Source organism: Colias philodice, chromosome 7 (assembly GCF_061535455.1).
Source record: "Colias philodice isolate Cphi_HAF_F1 chromosome 7, ilColPhil1 Martin Lab GWU primary, whole genome shotgun sequence".
NCBI classification, from domain to species: Eukaryota; Metazoa; Arthropoda; class Insecta; order Lepidoptera; family Pieridae; genus Colias; species Colias philodice.
In genome coordinates this window covers 474,307-499,637 of record NC_143092.1, presented here as the reverse complement: position 1 = coordinate 499,637, position 25,331 = coordinate 474,307, and the positions used below count along the sequence as shown (strand labels likewise).

The window sequence follows — 25,331 nt, the reverse complement described above, 5'->3', positions numbered from 1 at the left end:
ATTGGACTAACAATAGATCTTTATTTTTCAGGTTGAGAGCAGCAAAAACTTGGATATGGTTAAAATTATAGATGATGATTTATGGAAACCTGAACCATCATTAAGGCCCGAGGACGAAATCATGTTAAGAAAATTGCATGGAATGCTGCAATCGACTGCAGATGACCTGAAGTTGCTTTCTGGAGAGTTGTCGAAATATCACGAACCCGGGGTACAAGTCAAAACGCTACCAATGCCGCTAGATGAAGATTTTAATGAGAAAATACATATAGAAGAAGTCGTTCATGCTAAATTTCATGGCCATAGAATCATTAGCCCCTCACAATCCATTGTGACGCCGCGTACGAACGCAAATGCAGTACAAGAGTTAATAGCTAATAAAATAGCGGAAAATAAGCCCGTTAGTAGTTCTAGAATAAGTATAACAAAACCAGTAGTACAAAAAAAGCCTTTAATGAAATTAGGAATTTCTAAAACTAAAACAATAGAAATAGCAGAAGGCATAAGTAATAGTGAAAATAATAGCATAGATAAAGTAAGATTAAATCAGACACCTAGTAAGGACAACGCAGTTACATACAAAGAAATTGTTCATGAATACGAAGAACCTAAACAGAGGACTATTTTTACACGTCCTTTGAATATACAAGAAATGCCTTGTATCAATATAAGAAGCGAATTAAGAACACAAAATGTTTTACAACTAGATATAGTACCCGATAATACTGACTTTGTTAATAACTCTGAAAAGAAAAATAACGTTGCTGTTATAGCAGTTTTACATGAAGTGCCATCTACATCAGATAAGAAAATACATGAAATAAACGTTGCTATAGAACAACCATCACAACGTAAAGTATCTAAAATGAAAACTTATGAAAGTAGTGAATCATCGAACACTAATAAAAAACGAATATCTACAAAACAACATATAAGTTACAAACCATTAGATAGGCGTAAAGTTCACCATGATTACGATGTTCCTAAAAAGGATGTTAAAAGAACACGCACAAATTTAAATGAATGGAAGAGAAAATTAAACGCAGTATATGGCCAAACTGTAAAACCCAAAAATACAAAAGTCATCACAAAAAATCAAACCTCGAAAGTGCCAGTCTTACAGCCCAAAGAGAAGAAAGTTTTAAATAATACCGAGTATATTCCTTATACAAAGTTAACGTTAGGAGGAGTTAATGTTAAAGAAATTGAGAGAGAACTATCCCATGTATCGAACAAAAGTGATGTACCGTTAAGTCCTATTTTAGATAAGATACTGAGTCGTCAAAATTCATTCAGCAATGATAAATCACAAAAAGGAAAGGAAGAGGAACAGAAAATATTAAGTACTTCAGATGAAAATTTAATGCAAGAAGTGTTAGATTTAGAAGAAAAAGTGAGTAGTACTCTGTCAAAGAAATTCAATAAAGATAACACCGATACACCTCCGCTTACATTTAATAAACTGTCTAATGATGATGATGATGATAACACATATGCTGATGATTTTGAAGTTGATAATTCTGAACCACCATCCGAAAAAAGCCAGTCAGTTGGTGTGAGGTCCGAGTCACCTGAAATTTCCGTTAATTTAAATGTAAGGAATGAAGCATTAAATATTAATGATCAACAGAATACTGAACATAATAAAACTTATGTGAAAATATCAAATCTATCTTTAAAAAATAAAATCGATACGTTTGAATTCATTCATACAGTCGATACCCAAGATACTGCAACACAAAGCAATGCAATAAATAAAATATCATTAAAAGGAACACAAACATCGCCCAGAATCGAGAATGATAACATACAAACAATACGTAATGATTTATCCATTGACCCTCGACATGAAGTTGAGAATATGTTTAAATTAGAAAAGGAATTCATTAAAAAACTGATAATCGATGAATACAGCGACTTGCTTGAGAAGAATCTTAACAAACCATCTACTTCCAATGATTCCAAACTATATTCTGAAGAGAAAAACATTTCATCTTTACCGAAAAATACACAGACTTCTCCAGCACGCGTCAAAAATGTTATGACGTCACCAACCAGAACTAAAACAAGAACCACGTCGCCTTTTACCTTATCTGTCACTTTAAATAAGCAAACGAGCCCTATGACTATCGAGTCGCATAGAAAAGATTCCGACCAAGGAATAAATGTGCAAGAATCAAAGGTTTCTCTAGAAGAAGAACACAATATAACGATAAATTTATCATCACCTCGATTTAGCCTGCGCTTACCACAGTCTTCCGGAAATCATTCCAATTCTGACAGAAATATTCAAAGCAAGAGATTCATAAAACCTAAACCAGTTAGAATAATAAGTAGCTCTAGTTCTGTAGAAGATTATACTTCATCAGACATAAGTTTTGGTGAAATTAACAGAGAGTTTAAAAGACGATTGAGAAGACACAAAATACCCTCTATATCGGAACCTAGTTCATCATCTCTATCCAAATATTCGGAACATTCAAGCGCTGTTGTTCCTTTAAAAAGCGAAGGAGAAATAAGCGCTTGTCAGACTAAATCTAATAAATATAGTAAGAGTGAGGGTGAAGTCAGTTTAGGTCAAATGAAGTGACGTCAAAATTGTTGATCATTTTCTTGTTTGGTTAGTTGTTTTAGATATGTACAAAGTACCTTATGACTAGTTTATGGAGTTAGCAAAATGCTGTTTCTTTCTCTCTTACGATCCTTTTGTGTATTCGCTGTGGTGTGAGAGAGACGAATGCTTCTTTGTTGGACGGCTTATAATGGCCGTGTCCTAGTTATTAAACTAAATGTGCTATATAGACTTAATATTTTTATATTATGAATTAAAGATACGTTTATTTTTAAGATGAATTTGTTCTCACCGTTAGTACAAACACGTAGGTTATTGCAATTTTAATTGTAAAATTATTATTGATTATTTTAAGTGAAGCTTCTTGTGGATACTATTTTTTATTATGATATATTTTATAATGAAATGATGTTGTTGTTTTATTTTACGTTTACTTCCTTGTATATTCTACCAATAAAATCATATTTTAAGTTCTCTGCCTGAAATTTAAAGAGAAAAATATGCAATGATTTATAATTAACAAATTTAACTATCGATACAAAATATCGATCGTAATCCCACACAAATGATATGCAATATGACGATAGTACCATACAGAAAAATGTACATAAACTGCGCCATCTTTAGAAAGTAATATGAAACAATTTGGTCATTGTATAAGTGTACTCCACTTTGATTCTCTTAATGCTCACTAGAGGTCCCCAAAAGCTTTTACATAATCTTGAAACATCTCCTTTCTTTTCTTTATGCTTTCAAGCCACTGATCAGAAATTGTACATAGAGATACACTGGCTGTAAGAGGGGATACCATGGACTTTTTTGTCACAAATCCAAACTGACGCGCTATGAATATATGTATGCAGATCGATTGTCTCGTAAAAGAGTGAATATAGACACTTTTTCTTTATGTCAGAGCAAGCAAAGGAGCAGGTGGGCCACCTGATGTTAAGTGGTCACCACCGCCCATAAAATATAACACTAGAAGTGTTACATGTGCTTTGCCGGCCTTTTGTGGACAAATAAGCTCTTTTCTTGAAGGCCCCAATGTCGTAGTTGTTCGGGAACACCGCAGGTGGCAAATCGTTCCACAGTTTCACCGTACGCGGAAGGAAGTTGCGGGTGAAGCGGCACTGGCACAAAACTAATAAAAATCAATTAAAGGAGGTTCACCCTATCTAAACATGTTTATAGGCGATTGAAAACCACCAGTCCAACACGTCTTAAAATATTCAGTGACAAATTAAGTACCTTAAAATAGGCACACCTACCTATATCATCAAAATCTGGTGTACCACCTCTATTATATCACGTTTGACAAATTTACATTTTTGCAGCATAAGAATACCATAAATAAATTGAGGTGAACTATATAATCTCATTCCTTTAACAACGATATCTTATGTAATAACAAACGAATCTAGAAAGCTAATTAGGCACGCGCTTGAATTTGCAAATCAGGCCCACTTCATATATTCATAATTTATATAAATATTCAATAACGTAACGGTGTAGAAAGTTGTCTAAAATATTAAATAGTAGATATATTATTAACATTCTTCGAATAACAAACCTCTGCATGGTACGTGACACTGCTTAATTTAAGACCATATGCAAGATAAAGAATACAGGGGTCAAATTGCGCTCACCTTTTGCATTTTTTTACAAATACCCTCAAATTTATTAACATACATTTTTGTTGTTTATTTTTGTTCTTAAAAATGGGCTTAGAAATAATGTAAATATATGCCCTTCTGTTAACTAGGTATGTATTGTCACAGCATTATAAATACTATATACATGGGTTCTTAGTCCAGCAAATATTTTTCTTTTCACTAGATTAAGTTTCATGCATTCCCCATTACTAAATGCGTCCTCCTTTCCATCACCCTTGGGAATCACATGCCTACATGCATAACATTTAGAAGCAGTTTATCCAATCCTATGATGTAAAGATCTAAACGCAATGCACCTATTATATTGTTGCATCAAGTAATACGTTAATATGTATGTACCTGTATTGTTGCATAAAGTAAATGCAAAAACGTGCTATGAGCTGGCAAATAGGAGCCATGACTTCCTCGAGCGTTTAGGAAAAGTTATAATGACTCGAGTTACGCACACTGGCTCTAATTACACACGAAACAATGAGACGCGCGAGCTTAGCCGCCGGAAAATTAGTAGTGATGTTCGTAAGTATCGATAAAGTGTAAGTATCGATATTTGTGTAATTATCGTCTTTGCGTAATAAATGTAAAGATCTGTCTTAAAATTATGAAATATTTTCGATATAAAAACGCTAAACAGAGAAAACTGTCATGAGTAGTTTTTTAGTATATTTTTTGCATGCATGTAGCATCAGTGTAAAAAATATAACAAAAAGTAAGCAGTTAGGATATAAAACAATTAAAATCCAAAGAATAAATAATATAATGAAAACAATGAATTTGAAAATTAATGCTTTAGTAATGAAAATAAAATACAATTTACATCTTTTAAATATTACAAGGATAATGCAAGGTAATCGTTATTGAAATAAAATAACTTATTAATGTTTCTTCACATTTTATTTAAATTGTACTTACACGATTTGTATAGATGCAAATTTTCTATCGATATCATGCATTTTGACCATAATCTGATATAGAAACAAATAATTTGGAAAATCCAAAAGTGCACGCCTCATAATTTTTTTTTAATAAATATTTATTAATTATTATTTTTGTTTATTTAATTACAATTAAACCACATCGAATCAGACCCTGAAAAATGAAAGGGTTCTATTCCTGAGCATACTCAAGCGTAAGAGAAAAAAAAAGACTCGATTAGTAAAGTATTTCGGTCGCTATCGTGTTAACAAGAAAAAGGATCCGCACATACAGACACGCGGACGTCCAAGACAGAACTTTTTTAAACTGTTTTTTAACTAGTTTAAATAACAAAAATGACATCAAAAATATCATGAACGTTAAAAATAGTGTTTTTTCTTAATATGTGTGTGTATGTATTATCTTACAAGTGCAATGTATGATACATAAAGACATTTTAAGTTTGAAAAATCAGATGTTTTGCGCGAAGTGACAGTAGTACCCACCTCAACGCTTCGCTTATGAGGCGTGCAATATTCTTAATCCAGTTGTTACTTTTACTATCGATAAAACTTTAACATCACTAATATTTTCATACAACAATGGTAGAATCTTGGTAAGTGCAATATTATAAATAAGAAATGCCATAAAGTTCCTAGTTTGTGTCGACACCCCACGGAGTTTTGATCATGGTGAGTTTATTATATTTAAATAAATTACTTTTTATCTAACTCTTTCTTCAATAGATAAGAAACATTGTTGAATTCTGTACTAACTTATGTGGTACTACAGCCTAATTGGGTGTATTACCGGAATTTAATATACTAAAGATAAAGATTATTTTTTGCAATTCAATCTCACGGATATAAAAGCTCTTCTCGGTATAGAAAGTATAATAGTTTGTATAAGTATGTTTCGTATTTGTACTATTTTCGACTAAACTAATCTTAACCCATTGACCACCGAGCGGCCCGATCGGGCCGCGACACAATAGATTTTCTATTGTGACTGTGATTCCGGGACTGAGGGATTAAAAAGCACAGTATATAATCATAAATCTACAAAAAATAAAATAAGAAATTCCCTTCTCATTCTTAAATTAGCAAGCATAGCAAGAATGGTCATCGGAATTCGGTTTAATCATCAACTTATATAACATCACAGTCGAGCAAACCGCATACAGAACAATAAATAACAATTAAATTTAAGATCTTCATTGCGACACGATCGTGACCGGCTAGCGAATATCGACTAACGGTTGTCGATATTTGGCTGTTATCGATAAATCATAGTGAAGTACCGCATCGATACCTTCACTTTAAGGTACTTACTTGACCGTAATAGCCTATCGTTAAAATTTATTTGAAAGTTAATGTATGAATGCTTTTTAACAAGATTGATTTCTTAATTATAAGCTCTGATAATTTACGATTATTTTATGTTACACTGTAAACTAAAAGTGTATAACAGCCCTAACTAAAGTTAACGTACATTCCGCTACATTTACAAATTAATCTCCGTCTTTTAAGTAATAAATAGCTTAATTTTTTTCTAAACTTGTTAAATTAGTGAGCTTATAAGTGCTAGCTAGCGCTCCTTCAAATTTTTCATGTTTATTTGTATTTTTCTTGCGTTAAAATCGTTTATTTTATCTCAGAGGGAAACTCAATAAATCAATAACAAAACCCAACCGTTTGTCATCACATACCTATTTGAATAGCTTCATTCAACACAGAGATAGCCCTCACCATTACACACAATATCTATTACGTAACCACGATAGCGAAGCACATTCCCATAGCTTTCACTGCACCTGTCCGAGAAATAGCTTACCTTATCTGTGGTTAATTACACGATGTTCTATTGTTTGTGGTTGACCGTCAGATTTTTGAATCTGTGGTTGCGTAACCGTCGATCGAGACATGACGTCTAGTCGGAAAGATTGAATTAATATATTGGTTTGTTATAAATAAATAAATAAATAATAAATAAATAAATCGTTTATTTTCCTCAAAAACTTATAACTACATTAACAAAAGTACAACTACAAGTAAACATAAACCAAGAGGACTGGTGTCTGCGATAGGCCGTAGCCTGTAGTGCAGATCGCCAGGCACTCCCCAATTCGAACCGCTTCAATTTTGCGAAGTACATCGATTAGAGGATTTACATACTATGTATTTGAAGTAAATAAACAAAAAATATAAGAAAAAAATTACGAATTTAACAATATATAACCACAGTATTACCATTATTTCCTACAGTAAGGAATCGCCTTTGATGTCGCGCGATGCCGCCGCCAGCGTAGGTAATGACGCTGCCACACGAAAATACGCTAGGGTTGCAACAAATGGGAAATAAAACAATTTTGATTATTAATAATATGATAAAATCTTTATTCATATGTACATTCAAAATAATTGCGATTATTAAATCTGATGTAATTATTTGTTCATAAATATATAATTACAGATATTGCACTGCTAAATATTATTTACGTGGACACTTTATTTTTGGATGTTCTTAATTGTATATTATAACATTTAACTAAGTAATGCATTCGCATTGGGATGTACAATCTGATTAGAAAATAATGAGGACAACATATATACATAGCTTTGATTTTAATTCAACAGATACAATTAATACAATCTTTCTGAAATATTGTTTCCTTCTGGGATTTCAATGTAGATTTACATCCGTAAACCGAACAGTTTGTGCGCGCCATAATAGAATATGTATTGTCGAGCCAATTTAATAGGCAACATTTGACGTCTATCAATTTTATCTTCATAGGGTGGTAACCTGCTTAAAAACATCGATTAAAGTGAATTAATCGATACGGACTTGAAACATTTGTCAATCGAACTTGAAACACATGTCAATAATTTATGATGATTTTTATTCCCAAGTAATCAATGCATTCGATTCTAGATGTCAGATTTCGATTTTTAGAGTAACGTCTCTGGTATTTAAAAAGAAAAAAGGTTTATTGACACAAAATTGCAGCGACGTCAGTTCTTTAAATCAGAAATTGTTTATTATGTTTAGAATGGTTTATCAGTAAAATCAAATCCTAAAATTACTTGTATCGGTCATTATTATTATAAATATGTAATCGTAATTGAAAAAAGTTAAGCAAATGTGCAGTTCTAACAAAACGAAATATCATGTTATTCTATGTCGTCGTTACTAGGTTACGTTGTTGAATTTTGTTGAACTGTCAAATGTTGCCTATTAAAATGGCTCTACTATAAGTACCTATGTATAATAAAATTATTACACAAAAAATACGACTGCGTCATCCTTTCGCGCTAGGTAAAGCAAACTAAGCGTGTTTGCTTTACGCGGCCCGCGTCGCCCGACCCCCGCCAGTTCCCCTCCGTTTCTCTGCACAAGTACATTCGTCGCACTACTGTAGGAAATAATGGTAATACTGTGATATAACCCTATGTGTAGTATATATAAGAGTAGGCATGTGGTTGTGTGTATGTATGACTGTGTGTGTGTGTGTGTGTTATGTGCACAATATACAGATACAACCAGTAGGGAAACTTCATACAACATTTTTGAAATGGCTCACATACACAAGAAAGCATGTTTACCAGAATCGTAAGGGTATTATGACAATTGACAGATATAGGAATACTCTTAGACACGCTTGCTTGTGTGCGTGAGCCATTTCGAACGTTTTGTATGAAGTTTCCCTACTGTATGTATGTATGTATATTGTGTTATGTGGCTCAAGTATTTGCCCTACCTGTATTTTGATTCGTAAAGATTTGAAGAATTTAAATAATAGAAACTCTTAAGAGGCCCGAGTCCCATCATAATATATGGTAGGTATATGGTAGTGGCAACATAATATATGGGCTGATGATGGTGATGACGAAATAATAAAAAGAATTCGATTGTGAGGCGGGATTCGAACCTGCGTCTTTTATCTTCCATAGAAAACAGTCCTACTAATATTATAAATGCGAAAGTTTGCAAGGATGTGTATGTGTGTGTTTGTTACTCTTTCACGCAAATAGGTACTACTGAACCGATTACAATGAAATTAAGCACACATATAGAGGGTAACTTGGATTAACACATAGTATAGGTTTTATCCCGGTAATCCCACAAGAAGGGGAACTATGCGGGTTTTTCTTTGAAAACGCGGGCGAAGATAAACCCGCGGGCGAAGCCGCGCGCGGAAAGCTAGTAATTTATATAGTTACAAATTACCTATATGCTTTAATAATTTTACAATAATTTTCATAAACTGGATCGTCTTACCATATAGAAAGCAAAAAAATATATATTATGTATACTTACAGAAATATCTAAAAAAATGTCCATAACAATATAACGAGATGATTGTGAACGTCCCTAATTGTGTAGTAGGTCAGTTAATTTGAAAAATTTCGCTAGCTTTAATTGATGAAGCACTTTCGAGATAATTAACGTTATAAACTATTGTATTAAATTGAGTATTTTGTGCTGAATACTATGTACAAAATCTCACTTATTATTTAGTAAAGAACAATTATGTTTGAATGATGAGATGAAGACCCGTAATTTATAATGACATTAATCATTATTCAATGTTTTATAATAATAAATTGGTATATCAATCAGTTTTAAAAAGGACAATAAAATAGTAAAAATTTCCATCTACAAGCAATCGTACCTAATTGTGGACCAATTTTTAAATACGTAAAAAATACGTGTGGCATTCGAGGACTGCCGCGGTAAAGCTATTGCATAGCAACGCATCACTGTGCCGGTTGGAGTGTGGGGTGTTAGATTTTTTCGTTACGGAATTTTTACATTCGGTCGCCGCGCTCAAAGTCTGAGATAAAAGCTATGCAATAGCTTAATTTGTATATCAACCAGGTTTAAAAAGGACAATAAAATAGTAAAAATTTCCATCTACAAGCTATCGTAATTGTGGACTTATTTTTAAAATACGTGTGGCACTCGAGGACTGCCGCGTAAAGCTATTGCATAGCATCGCATCGCTGTGCCGGTTGGAGACAACACCCCCCGTGTTAGGTTTTTTCGTTACGGAATTTTTACATTCGGTCACCGCGCTCAAAGTCTGAGATAAAAGCTATGCAATAGCTTAAAAATACATAATATGACATTAACCTTTTGTAGATTGATATTTCATTTTATAATTATCAGTGATTTAAAATATTCTTCTGTACATTTCTCAGTTGTCTTGTTAAAATGAATGATATGTTATATTATGTATAGTTATTTATTTACGCCTACCTTCTTGCCCTTTTCTATAAGTCGTATCAATTTCATTACATGACTATTCATCATTTTCAATTGATTTCTATAAAAGGCAATGCTATAATATCAATAATGCTGTTAGATATCACCTGTAACGACACTCCTACTATTATCAAGTTAATTTATTTTTATAAACATCCTATACTAATATTTTAAATGCGAAAGTTTGTGAGGATCTGTATGTGTGTTTGTTACTCTTTCACGCAAATACTACTGAACCGATTACAATGAAATTAAGCACACATATAGAGGGTAACTTGGATTAACACATAGGATAGGTTTTATCCCGGAAATCCCACGGGAACAGGAACTATGCTGTGTTTTCTTTGAAAACGCGGGCGAAGCCGCGGGCGGAAAGCTAGTCTTATGTAATCCTTTGAATTGTTACTTCACGTTAGAACTGTATTTTAAATAAGATTTGAACTCTTTTTGTAACAAGGATACTACCTAATAATTATAATCGCAAAAGTTTCTAAAATATATGGATGGATGTATGTTTGTTACTCTTACACGAAAAAACTACTGAATGTATTTGGATGAAACTTTACAGGAATATAGAAAGTAAAGCTTGTAAAGTATATAAAGAAGTAAATATTATATCTCTGTACACAACACATGCAATCATAGTCTGATGCAATTCGAATACTAGGAATAAATCTCTATAGTTTTTGCAGCAATTTGCAGTAACCGCGATCGTTAGAAGGAATATTCGAGAAAGTCAAGAAATGGCAGAGGTTAAGGGTTAGTCATGTACCTCAGATACCGAATTTGTTACTGAAGATATCACGATATAGATAAATAAGGTCTAGACGCTGAAGGTCTTACTGTATTGTTATATAAGTACTTTCTACAAATCTACGAATCAATAATATTGAAAATGAAATATAATTTTCTGTAATATTTTACACAATAATTAAATTTTAATTACCTTTTAGTAGGTATAAAAAATAGAAACTACAAAGTTCTGTAACTTTCTGTGTACCTAATGTGTCGTCACCGGAAATTCGCCCATAATTAGATTTTTTAAATATGATGAATATACCTACTGTTACCAATACGTTCAATTTAAATAAAAAAGGCACTATAGTTGAATGTAACCAAAGTAAAAATCTAGTAAGGAATAAAAACCATCTTCACTATATTTTTGGACAGTTAAGTTTACATATTATTTTTATTACATATTAAGTTTAAATATTTTGTTAATCAATCCATTTATTTCTCACGAAATGCTAATTTTATCGATATCGGGTATATTTTTAACTAACTTTAATGTAAGAAAAAGCGATTTGAAAGTAAAAGCAAGTGGAAAGCTTATATATTTTCTAGATGTTTATCTCCTATTGAATAATCATCCGTAACGACCTTAGACCTAGGTATAGCATGTCTTAAGTATTTAATTATTTAGACTAAGCTAGCTATCCTATATCTTCCTTTTCACACTTTTTTTTGATACAGATATTATATAATATTATTACGTCTACATGTAATGTTATACTTTTTTTTTAGTTATAAGTGTTGTCTGTAAATTTTAATGTACTGTATCATTTTTTGGGAATAAATGTTTTTCTATTCTTTTCTTTTCTATTCACAATGCAAAAATTATGAGTAAGTAATTATTTTTTATAAAACAAACATGACAAATAATATGATAGTGAAACATGAAAATATTTGTAACATATTTCATCCTGTAAAGTTATAACATAATCGTTAACACGTAGGTATCTCTTCATATTGCCAACTTCCGTTCCGGCAATATGAAGATGAAATTAATACGCCTATAATATATAAAAAAATCATACCTTTCATTCATATCTGAAAAAATCCATGTTGCTAATTAGTAATTATTATAACCTATACAGTATACAGTGGAGAGAAGCTACTTGTTCCTCTTCAGAAATATTTTAAAAGTCTAATGCAAAGCGATATAATTACAATATTATCATGCTTACAATATTGTCACTAAATATAAACAGCATCCGCCCGTCCCACTTCCGATATCTCCAACTACCAAACTCGCTTATTTCAAGTACAGTACTCAAAATAAGTTCATTTCAAGAATACATTAGCACGATTGCATAATAACTCCCATTGACCTATAAAGCGACGCAAAAACTCGCGCTACGTAACAGTCAGTGCTCCGACGTGACGCAAGGCACTTTCTCTCGGTATGTCACTGACCGGCGCGAGCGCATGGATCGTACCTACGGATTTGTCCAATACGTTTTCAGTATCTTGCATAACATTCGGATCTATTTACCTTTTGAATTGGCTTAAAGGTTAGAATAATATATGTGGAATGTAAAGTATCATTTGAAAGTATTTTAGATTGGCATTGTTTTTTTAATAACAAAAATTTGTGAAATTTTCGCACCTCTTCGGATATCCTTAAAAACACTTATCTGACATTAAAGTAGTTAACTTATAGTACATGCATGAAATTGCTACACATAATGTAATAATGACATTATGACCATCTCCTTGGTTCAATGGTTGACGCGTGAGCGTAGAACCGAAGGGTCCTGTGTTTGATTCCCGGTGGAGACGAAGAAAAAAAATGTCTCGGTCTGGCAGGACACAGAAGGCTTATCACCTACTTATCCCTAAAGAGAATCGATCAGTCAAACAGGTGTATACATAATGCATCTGCCCCTTACCCCACTTGGGGACACGGGACTTCACTTTTTAATATAATAATAATTAATAAAATTATTTCTTTGCAGATAGTAATATACGCTGTATGCATCTTAACAAGTGCCGCATATGAGGTTAGAAGCGATGACGAACATAACACAACCACCTTGTTCCCTGTCAATAAAACATTAAATAAAAAAGAAGCGAGCGAAGAAATAATTACAATCACAGATGAAACAAGTAAAGAACACAGAGAATCAAATGAAATAGACTTAGATACAGATAACAAACAAATAGAAACAACTACAAAGAAATATAATCAAGAAAATGTAGATCCGATAAAAATTCATAAAAGTGAAACTACAACATGGAATGTAGATGCTACTTTAACTAAACCCAAAATAAAAGATGAAGAAAAAGAAGAAATAGAACATACTGATAAAAATAAAACTGATGACAGTAAAGTATTTAAACCAAGTCAGCAGTTGGGAAACTTTTACGATGAAGACGCTTTTATTATTCCGACTGTGAGGCATACTGATCCATTCACTCCTGTTAAAAGTGGTTTTATCAGGTTAAACTTTTTTTATCAAATTCAAATTATTATATTAAAATTTTCTAAGTTAAAATTAACGATTACTACATATGCAATCTTGAACTGCCATCTGCTCTTCTTTCACACAAAACCTACTGATCAGATTGAAATAAAATTTGGCCAGAATAAGTAAATAAACATTATCTTATGTGTGTGAAGTCCCGTGTCCCCTATGGGGCAGATGTATTATGCAAACATCTGTTTCACTGATCGATTTTCTTCAGGGGCAAGTGGGTGATCAGCCTTCTGTGTCCTGCCAGACCGAGAAATTTTTTTTTCTTCGTCTCCACCGGGAATCGAACCCAGGACCCCTTATCTTATCTTATTTACCATTTATTATTTCAGTTCACCAAACGATTTCTTCAAGCTGGATTACAAGAAACCCAAAGAGTATCTCGACAAGCCGTTCAAAGAGAACAATTTCTACAAGCCAATAAGACCTGATTATGATTCCAAACCAACAGTAGAAGTGCCTGTAAAGTTACCAGCTGGTTCTTTGTACAAGAATCCAGGTCCTTTAAAAGATAAACCGGGCTCTGATGGGGATGGAGATGACTTTGGACTTGAATTCCATGATGAGAAGGAAAAGGAAGTTAAGAAATAGTAAGTAACTAATTATATCGTTGTTGATTGAAGTCATGGTAAGAATTTTATTCATCCATAAAATAGTTGTTATAGTTTCTTGTAACAATTAGGACATAAGTTATCATTTATTTTATTAGTAGTAATCTCATTATTTTAAGGCTTTAGGCATATTTAAGGCTGCTTGGAGTGACTAGACATACTGTATAGCCATTAGCAACGATATTACAACTATAGACGAAGTTTTAAAATCAACAGCTTAAACTTCGATTCGACTCGAACTCGAAAGTTTTAATTTCCACATACCAAGACCAAATTATAATCTGGGGCAAAACAAAAACAAAAGTGTACTTTAGTTACTTTAATAGAATTAGCGAAAGGCAGAATGTTTACAAATAACATAATGAGATGTTGGAGATGATAATCCGTAACAATTACTGATGCGGATGAAAGCTCATAGTTAAGTGGGAAGTGTAGTGATGGGAGAAATTTTAATCATTATTTTATTTTAATCTTGAATCAATGAATACAGTGTTATAGTGCTATAGGCACTAAGAGGACTTGGACATTTCGTAAACTAAATTTGTAATAATAATTCTATCTGATGATATTAAGATTTTGTAAATAGTAATATGATTTAATGGCATTCGTTTCCAGAAGATACAAACATAAACTTACAAGTTGACAAAACCACAAACTGCATACCGATTCCTTGAAATTAAAAAACGGGATATTTGTTAAATTTAAACTTATCACTATCGAATTTAACGATAAAATTCCATGAGAATATCCTTTAGTCAGAAAAAGCAAATGTAAACCTTTCTAGTCAATCGCTTTTATTAATAACTAGCGGTCCGCCCCGGCTTCGCCCGTGGTACATGTTTACGTTTTCTCTACATAAGAACCATCCTCGTACTTCAAGGAATATAATAAAAAAAAGAATTATCGAAATCGGTTCAGCCGTTCTCGAGTTATGCGCTTACCAACACATTTTGCGATTCATTTTTATATATAAGACTAGCGGTCCGCCCCGGCTTCGCCCGTGGTACATATTTACGTTTTCTCTACATAAGAACCATCCTCGTACTTCAAGGAATATAATAAAAAAAGAATTATCGAAATCAGTTCAGCCGTTCTCGAGTTATGCGCTTACCAACACATTTTGCGATTCATTTTTAAATATAAGATAAGCACATCACTACTCCATGCGTACATACATCACTAGCCTACAATTATTCAGAGAGTACATACCGACGTATCCTTTCACTTAGTAGAGAATTAATAATTTCGCCGATGTATGCTAAATGGTCTTTGGATTGCAATAAATCTATACGATATTAACGTTCATTTTATGTTGAGACTAGCTTTCCACTCTAGGCTTCGTCAGCTTTTTCTAAAATATAATCTATACTAATATTATAAAGCTCAAGAGTTTGTTTGTTTGAACGCGCTAATCTCAGGAACTACTGGTCCGATTTGAAAAATTATTTCGGTATTAAATAGCCCATTTATCGAGGAAGGCTAGGCTATACTATATCATCATGTTAAGACCAACAGGAGTAGAGCACTGCGGGTAAAACCGCAGGGCACAGCTGGTAAAATATATACTTAATACTACAACCTTCCTCGAAAATCACTCTATTTTATAATACTGAAAATCTGTTCCGTAGTTTTAGAGATTTAAGCATACATAGGGACAGACAGACAGCAACACTGACTTTTTTATACTATGAAGTGATAGTGATACAACGCTGCATGAAATTCAAATTCAAGAATATATTAAAGTTTTATAGCTTCTTAAAATCGCAACTAAATTGATTTCAGATTTGGTGCATAGAATATTATTATGCAGCTTTCTAAGTTTTAATAGCCAAATTTTTTTATTTTAAAGAAAGGATCTTGCAAGTGTTTGTATTTTATAGTCATTTTAATAACGTTTATTTTATTTTTTAAATCTTCAGATTTTCAGTCTTTTATTACTTACTTAATTTAATTTAACTGTAGTGTTTATTCTACACTCGATGATGGTTTTTCTCATTCTGTGGTTATAATTCGGTATTTGAAAGGAAAAAACTTTTGAACTACATAAAAATTGTACTTGTATCTATTTTATTTATGGACTACGGATGCCAAATCTTGCCTTGAAAATAATCTAAACATAGCTAATTTTTTCAATTTGTTTATTTAAAATGATTTATAGCTTCCAAAGCTCTTCAAACAAAGCCGAAAAGCGTACAGGACGTAAAATTTAATAGCTTTTGAGCCATGTTTGTCATAAGTGTGCCACTTTTCCTTCTAAATAAATAAAAAACCTGATCTTTGAGCATCCGCCATGCTCTATGCGGATATTATGACATGAGTGTAATGGTTTATTGATGATTCAGATGCGTTTTGATGGCTCGTGCTGATAAGGTTATAGTTGAACTACTAGTATAGTATTATATTTGTGGTTTAACATTGCCGGCGCTCGTATGATCGAGTTTCGGATGTTGATATGCTTCCATACTTCATATTACTGTTTTTTGAGTTATTGAGTATTATATTTTGAGTATTTTTCAGTTTTGTGGATTTTGCTACTTAGTAGAGGTGTGATAAGTGTTGAGTTTGAGAAAAGAATGTTCATATATTGTTTAATGTATCCTTACTTTTTTTTCATAAATATTAACGACATAAGTTATACGCTGAAAAACTAGTTAAAGAAATATTTTTATCATGTACCACACTAAACACTATTTAAACTTTTTTACACAAAGCTTTACAAGTATCCTTAGTTCTTAAGGGACGAAAGTTTTTATTGTTTCCTTCATAGTTTACTACACTTTACATCTATAAGCTAATATGTATATTTCACAGTAAGAACCCCTGGCAGGGCCTCCTGCACCTGATCACAGCTCTGGTGCCTGTCGGCATCATAGTGTCTGCCCTCACACCCAACCTCATCGAACTGCACACTGTTGAGAATACACCGTGAGTATTATTTATTAACCAGCTTCCGCCCACGACTTTGTACTTGCGTTACGTACGTTTACGTACGTTTTTCCCCGTTCCCGCAAGAATTTCGGGAAATCCTTTCTTAGCGGATGCCTACGTCCTAACATCTACCTGCATGCCAAATTTCAGCCCTATACGTCTAGTGGTTTGGGCTGTGCATTCATAGATCACTATATCAGTCACCTTTGAGTTTTATATATTTACTAATTGATTACTTCGTAACCTTTCCCAGGTTGCCTGTTAGAGATTGCTGTTCAGGAATAAGGCCACCAATTGTGTACAATTGATGCCTTTTTGTAATTCATTTTCTGCTTTGTCCTCTCTTGTTTGTACAATAAAGTATAATAAATAAATATTCAACTTTTTCATTTATTTTTAATTGCAATTATAATAAACTGGAAGGTTTTTTTTTATTCGTCTAAAAAAATATCTAATTCCAATAAATCCATGGCTTTTCCATAATAAATCATAAGGATAATTTTTCTATAACCTTGCAAAGCAGCGTCCTTGCTTACTTGTCTTCACGTTAGCCTGCAAGTGAAACTAAGTTACGTAACTTGACGTAAGGCTGCGTGTGCAAGTTGCGTGTTGCATCGTAAGCTCGCTATTGTACATGTTTTATGTAATTTTATTAATTTTCCTTGTAGCTTTCCCCGGTGGATATTTAGTGTCCTACTTTTGTGTGATTTCGGTGCATAGAATCGAGAAGATCCGGGATTAGTATAAATATAATGTTTTCTTTATTTGCCTCATTTTGCGTATTTGAATGAACATTGAATGAAAATTGAATTAACTTTAAATATAATCAGACACTAATTATTATAAAATTTTCGATTGACTTTTGAATTTAAAAAATATAATTAGATTTACTATTAAACAGTTAGGAGAATTGTCGTTTCTATTATTCATCAATCCTGGTTGCTGAAATTAAGAAATTTAATCCACATATTAAAACTTATATGACTATGTCCCTCCATAAATATCAACAGAGGCTTATCCAAGAGTTTATATTGTGAAAGTCTATCAATTCCCTCGACGACATTAAAATATATTCTTATTCATAAAGACATATCCTTTCAGCTATGGAAACCATTTCACGCGGCGCTCCGTCGGCGACAACTTGCCGCGCATCAGCGAACGCTGCAAGCGCAGGCTGCTGTGCGAAATACATTCTGAGAGAAATTATTTACGGTAAGTAAATATAAGAGTTATATGGATCCTTTTTCACCAATAATCTGCGAGGATGTGTAGGAATTTGTTTTATAGAACCAATCATATCGTTTCATTTAGTTTGAATTTGGAAGCGTTTAGCGTTTGAAGTGATACTATTGGTTATTTACAAACACATTCCTCGCTACACATCCTCGCATATTATTGGTGGAAAATTACCCTAAGGTATTTGATGTGTCTTAAAACTAGAATATTATGTGTGTGTGTGTGTGTGTAAAATTTATGTTGGTTGTGAATGAAAGTGTGCAGTTGTGTGAGTGTTATACAAACCTAATTAGAAATTACCAGAATATGTGCGTGGGTTAGTGTATGTGTATGTGTGTGTATTTAGTTTTTTAATATCTGAAAAAAAGATGTGATCATGAAATTAGTTTTGTATTTCAACTTTTAAGTGCCTGAAAACATTTGAGTAGCTACAGTAATTGTTATAAATTAAGTCATAAGGTAAATGGTAAAGCTTATAACTAGCTGTGCTCTGCGGTTTTAACCGCAGTGCTCCACTCCTGTCTGTCTTAACGTGATTATATAGCCTTCCTCGATAAATGGGCTATCTAACACCGAAAGAATTTTTCAAATCGGACCAGATTAGCGCGTTCAAACAAACAAACAAACAAACTCTTCAGCTCTATAATATTAGTATATATTTTAAAACAACGCTTGAAAAGCTTGTATATTACAATGCTGTTTTTAGTAACAAATATCTAGTAAAAAACTAGGCACCCAAAAAAATTATTATTTATTGTAAATTATTCATTACTTTCATTTTATTTCAGGCAAGCAACCCCGCGACAAAAGCACTGCTATAAAATCCCCTGTGACGATCCCGGCGCTATGAACGAAGTGTTATCCTGGTTGTTAGCTTATCATAGTAGTGGAAAGAGACCTTAAGTTAAATAAATAATATTGTAATACTTTGTTGTTTTATTTTACGCTAGCTACCCTAATTTGAAACTGAAACATCATGTTACATTCCTGAATGCATGCATTACCTAATTATCATTAATCAACCTGTGTTGAATCTACCTAAAACTTAACAAAATATATTCTAAAACCTTCCTCAAAAACTACTCAATCTATAAAAAAATCGCATCAAAATCCGTTGCGTAGTTTAAAAGATTTAAGCATGCATATGGACGGACAGACAGCGGCAGCGACGTGGTTTGTATTGATTATGTTTAAAAATGTAATATATCTACACACAAACAGTACCTACTTTATATACAGTATATTTAATATACTTGGTAGGTACTAGCGCTTACGTATTTTAGAATTTTGTGCCCAATACCTCTTAGAGACAAATAAAAAGAAATCTATCTTGATTTGACCGGATATAAAAAGTTTGCTTTTTAACCTTTAACCAATGACAGTTTTTTAAAACCCTGACCCTTTTATACCATAAATACTAACCATTGAACTGTGATGTAATTTATCTAAATATACAAATAAATTCGGTACATTATTCAACCGGATATCCGAATTATATTTTACATAATAACGAGTTCAACGCGCGTAACGCAACACAAATTATGTGGTCTCAAGTTTATCGAGGCTTACTTAACACTGATTTCATTTTACTTCATCAGCGATAATAAACTTAATTATTTACATGCAATAAAACTGAAACTTTTATCAATCATTAAAATTCGATTTATGTGTGTGAAATATGTTGTAACTCTTAAATTGAAAAATCGAATGAAGATTTCAGCTTAAGACTGAACTTTTTCTATACTTTTGCTATTTTAATTATAACCTAGCAAAGTACAAAGTACCTATGTATATAATTATATACATGGGTACTTATATCAACTGTTATGAGAAAGTTGTTGCATTTTGTTTAATCTTTATGTTTTCAGTAGGAAACGTTATTATGCCCAAGTGACATAGATTATAAATAAATTTTAATTGTACGAGCGGCTTTTTAAACATAATTAATTGGTTAAACTATCGCAATTCTTCTAAAACACACTTGGAAGGAAATCCGTTATATTATAAAATACACAACTTTCCATACAATTAACACAAGAAATTAATTACATTTGTCATAAAAGAGTTCAACTAATAGTTTAATTCTTGCCGCTTCCTCAATACATCGCTTTTATGAAGTTCTTTAATAAGTTCGGCTCATTAGAGACAGTTGTTCTCAAACTTTATAAGATTTTTTATCATCTATACGACAACTATTTTTTGTAAATATTATTTTTAATTAACAGAATTTAACCCCAATCATATATTATCAAGAAAAAACATATTGTTACGCATGTTAAAAGAACTAAATTTGATAACATTTATTATCAGTTGAACTGAGAAAAGTGTGTTGCCGGTGATGACATACGGTACAGAAACGTGGTCTCTAACCCTGGGCCTTGTGCACAAACTCAGCGTCGCTCAACGTGCTATGGAAAGGGCTATGCTCGGAGTTTCCCTACGAGATCGAATCAGAAATGAGGAGATCCGTAGGAGAACCGGTGTCACCGACATAGCTCGCCGGATTAGCACGCTGAAGTGGCAATGGGCTGGGCACATAGCAAGCAGAACCGATGGCCGTTGGGGCAGAAAGGTTCTCGAATGGAGACCACGTACTGGACGACGAAGCGTGGGACGACCACCCACAAGATGGACAGACGACCTGGTCCGAGTGGCAGGGAGCCGCTGGATGCAGGCCGCCGGTGACCGGTCGTGGTGGAAAACCCTGAGGGAGGCCTTTGTCCAGCAGTGGACGTCCCACGGCTGACACGACGACGACGACGAACTGAGAAATGTCAGTGATGTCATATTTTTACATGTTTCCCGCGACTGTTATAATAAGAAAAAAAAAATTTAAGAAAAATGAGTAAATTTACGTTTTTTGAATGTGAAACAAAGATGCGTAATTGCGTAGGTTAGGTATTTCAGCTAGTTATTTTACGTAGATAGTCAAACTGATAAACCTATCTAATATTTATTTTATTTTTGCAACATATTGAGAATCAATGCTCACAAAGTGACAGTGGCGGATGTGTCGCGCATCCGTCAGCTCGACCTGATTGCCGCGCTTGGCCACGCGTAGAAACTGGACTCGTCGACCCTTATATCTGTAATAATCAGCTTCAATTAGATGAATCATATCACCTATATGATGATCTAACACTGTTTTCTAGTATAGAGTTCAAGGATTACTTATTATAAGTAATAAGTATTTATGACAACACTAGCTTTTCGACCGCAGCTTCGCACGCGTAGTGGAAGGAACACCCGCAAAGTTCCCGTTCCCGAGGAATTTTCAGGATAAAAATCCATATGTGTTAAGCCAAGTAACCCTCAATGTGTGCCACAATTCATATAAATCGGTTCAGCAGTTTTTCCGTGAAGGAGTTATAAAGAAACAAACATTCGCATTTAAAATATTAGTAGGACAGTGGCTTACAGTTTTTCTAAACTCGATTTGTATTAATACCAAAATTGTGTGATTTATTTAAATTATAGAAATAAATACTTGCCGCATTAGGCTTATTTTAAGCAGCAGTCATGACTGTCGGCAAGTTCCTATCTCAAAAGATTACCTTTCATAATGTATTTTTTCAACTTTCCATATTTTGATTTCAATCTTCAGATAAAAGCCAAACTCGAAAGCTGACATTACAATACACATTAAAATGTAAACAACAAAACATTTGAAAGTTCACATTTATCGAGATGAATCCGACAATTTAATTGCTCATATTCCAATGACGAGAACACATTATGCAAATATATCAGAAAGTTGATACACATCTTCTGATAAGTTGAAGGATCTTTTTATTTCTTAAAAAATTGCATAAGTCACTATTCTTTTATAGTCTACATAATAGACATCTACATAATATACTATACTATTTCAATACTGCTTTTGATCCATTATACTGCAACACCGTACAAAAATCATGGAGACAAGGGGAAAAAATCTACTACCTGTACTTTCGAATTCTCATCAGCACTCAGGTGGACAGCTTACAAGTGACGGCATAGTGCTGAATATTTTATGTTCTTATATCATTCTAGATAGGTCACCTGGTCGTTCAAATGACCCATAACTTTTTCAACATGGGCCTGTAGTTTAATAGACGACGATTTTTTGAAAGATTTTATTTCTACACAATTATTTTGCTAATGCAAGCTGAAATGCAAATCCAACAAACTAAAAATTTGTAAAATCCCTTCAGTTGATCTTGGGTAATTTGATAATAGTTAGATGGAATGTCGAATTTCATCCGTCGAACCTAGCTTTAAATTTTAATTTGTTATATATATGGACGTAGCTAAACTTATGTGCATGTTATAAAATACAATTGTGTCTCTTGAGTTGAGACTGAGCACTACTTACATTTAATATTTATTTAGGATAGGACGTGTGAACATGAATCTATGTACAATGAACATTATGAGGTTATTACCTATTACTTCATCTAAATACAGATTTATAAGAAAAGGACATTACAAGCTTCAATTCAAACCTATTTGAATAATTACCCCATCCATCAAATCAACAAATTCACACAGCTTATACATCAACAACTAAACAAAATTAATTACCATTCGAACCTTACAATGGCTATCAGAGCGTATCAAAAAAGGCTCATTATGGCTGCCATTCATTAACATATGCCGGACTTGTCGCTGTCGACAAGTCCGCTGACAAATCTACGTGTGAATGTACAACGTGTGCGTGTGCCACACTTGAGTGTGTGGACGATGATGGTCCATGTACAGGACAATTTTGGAATTATTATAATATGCGTATTATGTAAACTGAACATAATTTGAAAAGAGCAACTACGGAATTTCTTCTTTGTTCTTATCTGTAGAAACTGCTTTCCTAACAAGTGGTAAATGGAATACCTCAGGTAATATAAAATTGTACTAACTACCTAAGTCAAACTATGTTATGACGATTTAAAATTACTTCTAGAAGAAGTCCAATTAAATAAATAGATGCTTGAGTTTGAGTTTGAGGTACGGTTCGGTGCTCAGCTCATAGTAGTGAATGGTAGGCATTAGTCACAACTCACAAAGCGACTGACGAACCCATCGATATCTGTCATCGAGCAGACGAGCGCGTTACATAAACACTTGTGTAATATATACATGCCTTTGGGTGAAAGCATGGCCTTGTGGACATCCGCAGGTGGGTTTGGTGTGGTTTCATTCACCAACATTTATTGGGTGTTTATTTGCGGATGGTTAGAATAGGGATGGTGGGTATTTACTTCTAGAGTTGAAAGTATGTCGACTTCAATGAAGTCCAATAAAAATAATCTTACCTACTTACTAGATCTACAGACTATTTTTGTTTAGAATATGTACTCTCTTCATTCTACAATTTGGGTTAGAATATAGGTAAATCTTATTTGTTCATCTACAATGTGGGTTAGGATATCTATGTAAATCTTATTTGTCCCAACTTTCGATAAAAATCTACCAAGTTTTCTTTAAAATCTGTAAGTATTAACTTGAGCATAAATTAAATCTAGTTGAATAAATAAATGGTCAAATTAGAATGTAGATAGATCATGCGTGTAGCTGACCAAGATCAGCTCTACATAAAAGCTCTATCTTGTTGAAATTTAATGAAAAATTTTATATTTCATCATATAACTTTTCAAAAATAATGTCTTCATAATAAAATATTTTTAGGCAGATCTAAGCCGATTTAAGACGACAGGCTATATCTATCCCTGCTTGAAAAACCGTGTTATTACTAACTTACGACGTAAAAAGACATATCATTGTCTAGCTGCTCCGCGCGGTTTCACCCCCGTGGCTCCACTCCTGTTGCCCGTAGCGTGATGAAATATAGCCTATAACCTTCCTCGATAAATGGGCTATCTAACACCGAAAGAATTTTTCAAATCGGACCAGTAGTTCCCGAGATTAGTGCGTTCAAACAAACAAACAAACTCTTCAGCTTTATAATATTAGTATAGATGTATTTAATTTGAAAGCCGATATATCCTAATGCAGCTCAGTTCAATGTTCTTAGATGAGTATGTACTGTGTACTGTAAGCAAGGCTAACTACGACTCTCTTTTCTGTATCGTTATGTCACGCGGCACCGCTTGTGGTCGCATTTAGATGACATTGTAGTTTTGTATAATTAAAGTTATTTAGAAGGTAATATGTGGTTATTTTACATTTTTTTGCTTTCTTTTCAATCCAATTAAAACAGTATAAATATAACCTACTTTTAATTGATTAAATTATTCAAAAATATATAGATATATTTCTACTAATATATAGTACAAGTCGATGTTGAATTCTAATTATCATATTTAATTTTGGTTGTTTTATAAAGATAGTATAAATTGAAAACAATTATACTTTCAGATATTAATTAAGACTAGTTATAAACCTAATGCTCTACTTTTTATACAACTTAAAGGAAATACGACAAATACTTAATTGTTATAAATTGTTACAATTAATATAAATTGCCTTGCAAAAACAAATCAATCAATAAACAACATAAATGTATTTAATACAATTCTCGATTATAATTAGTAGCATGTTTCTCAGTATAAAAACAATACATGCACATATTACATATAGTTATATGTGTAACATTGTAATACATGCTCTACATTTCCTTGAAATCATTAAATTATACTTTAATTCGTATGACAAATCCTATCCAAAGGTTGCCTGGCAGAGATCGCTTATAGCGATAAGGCCGCCTATTTAACATCTTATGATTTTCTTTATTCTTTTTTTCCTCTATGTATGTGTGTGTTAAATAAAGAATTTAAATAAATAAATAAATAAATTATAAATTGAGTTCCATTTGCTCGTTCATAACTTTCATTCATTTTATACAAGTTTAACTTTTAATTTATTTGTCCAATGAAAG

General features: G+C 32.9%; 3 protein-coding genes across 3 annotated transcripts in view; all 3 read left to right on the top strand.

Annotated features, from left to right (window-relative positions):
• The window catches only part of LOC149486882 (uncharacterized), a 108,335-nt gene extending 105,595 nt beyond the window's left edge, over positions 1-2,740 (top strand). The window contains exon 5 of the mRNA XM_089696971.1: positions 32-2,740. Coding sequence (XP_089553097.1) covers positions 32-2,590 — 2,559 coding nt within the window. The 3' untranslated portion in view covers positions 2,591-2,740. The remainder of the gene's footprint in view (positions 1-31) is intronic.
• THADA (Thyroid adenoma-associated protein homolog) overlaps positions 1-25,331 on the top strand; it is a 279,980-nt gene that overhangs the window by 210,612 nt on the left and 44,037 nt on the right. The window lies entirely within an intron of this gene.
• On the top strand, positions 11,169-19,381 carry LOC149486881 (uncharacterized). Its single transcript, XM_089697295.1, has 7 exons — positions 11,169-11,177; positions 12,573-12,608; positions 13,164-13,648; positions 14,015-14,272; positions 17,105-17,218; positions 18,323-18,433; positions 19,246-19,381. Exons 1-7 carry the CDS (start codon positions 11,169-11,171, stop codon positions 19,358-19,360), a joined length of 1,128 nt encoding a protein of 375 aa, XP_089553421.1. The 3' UTR covers positions 19,361-19,381.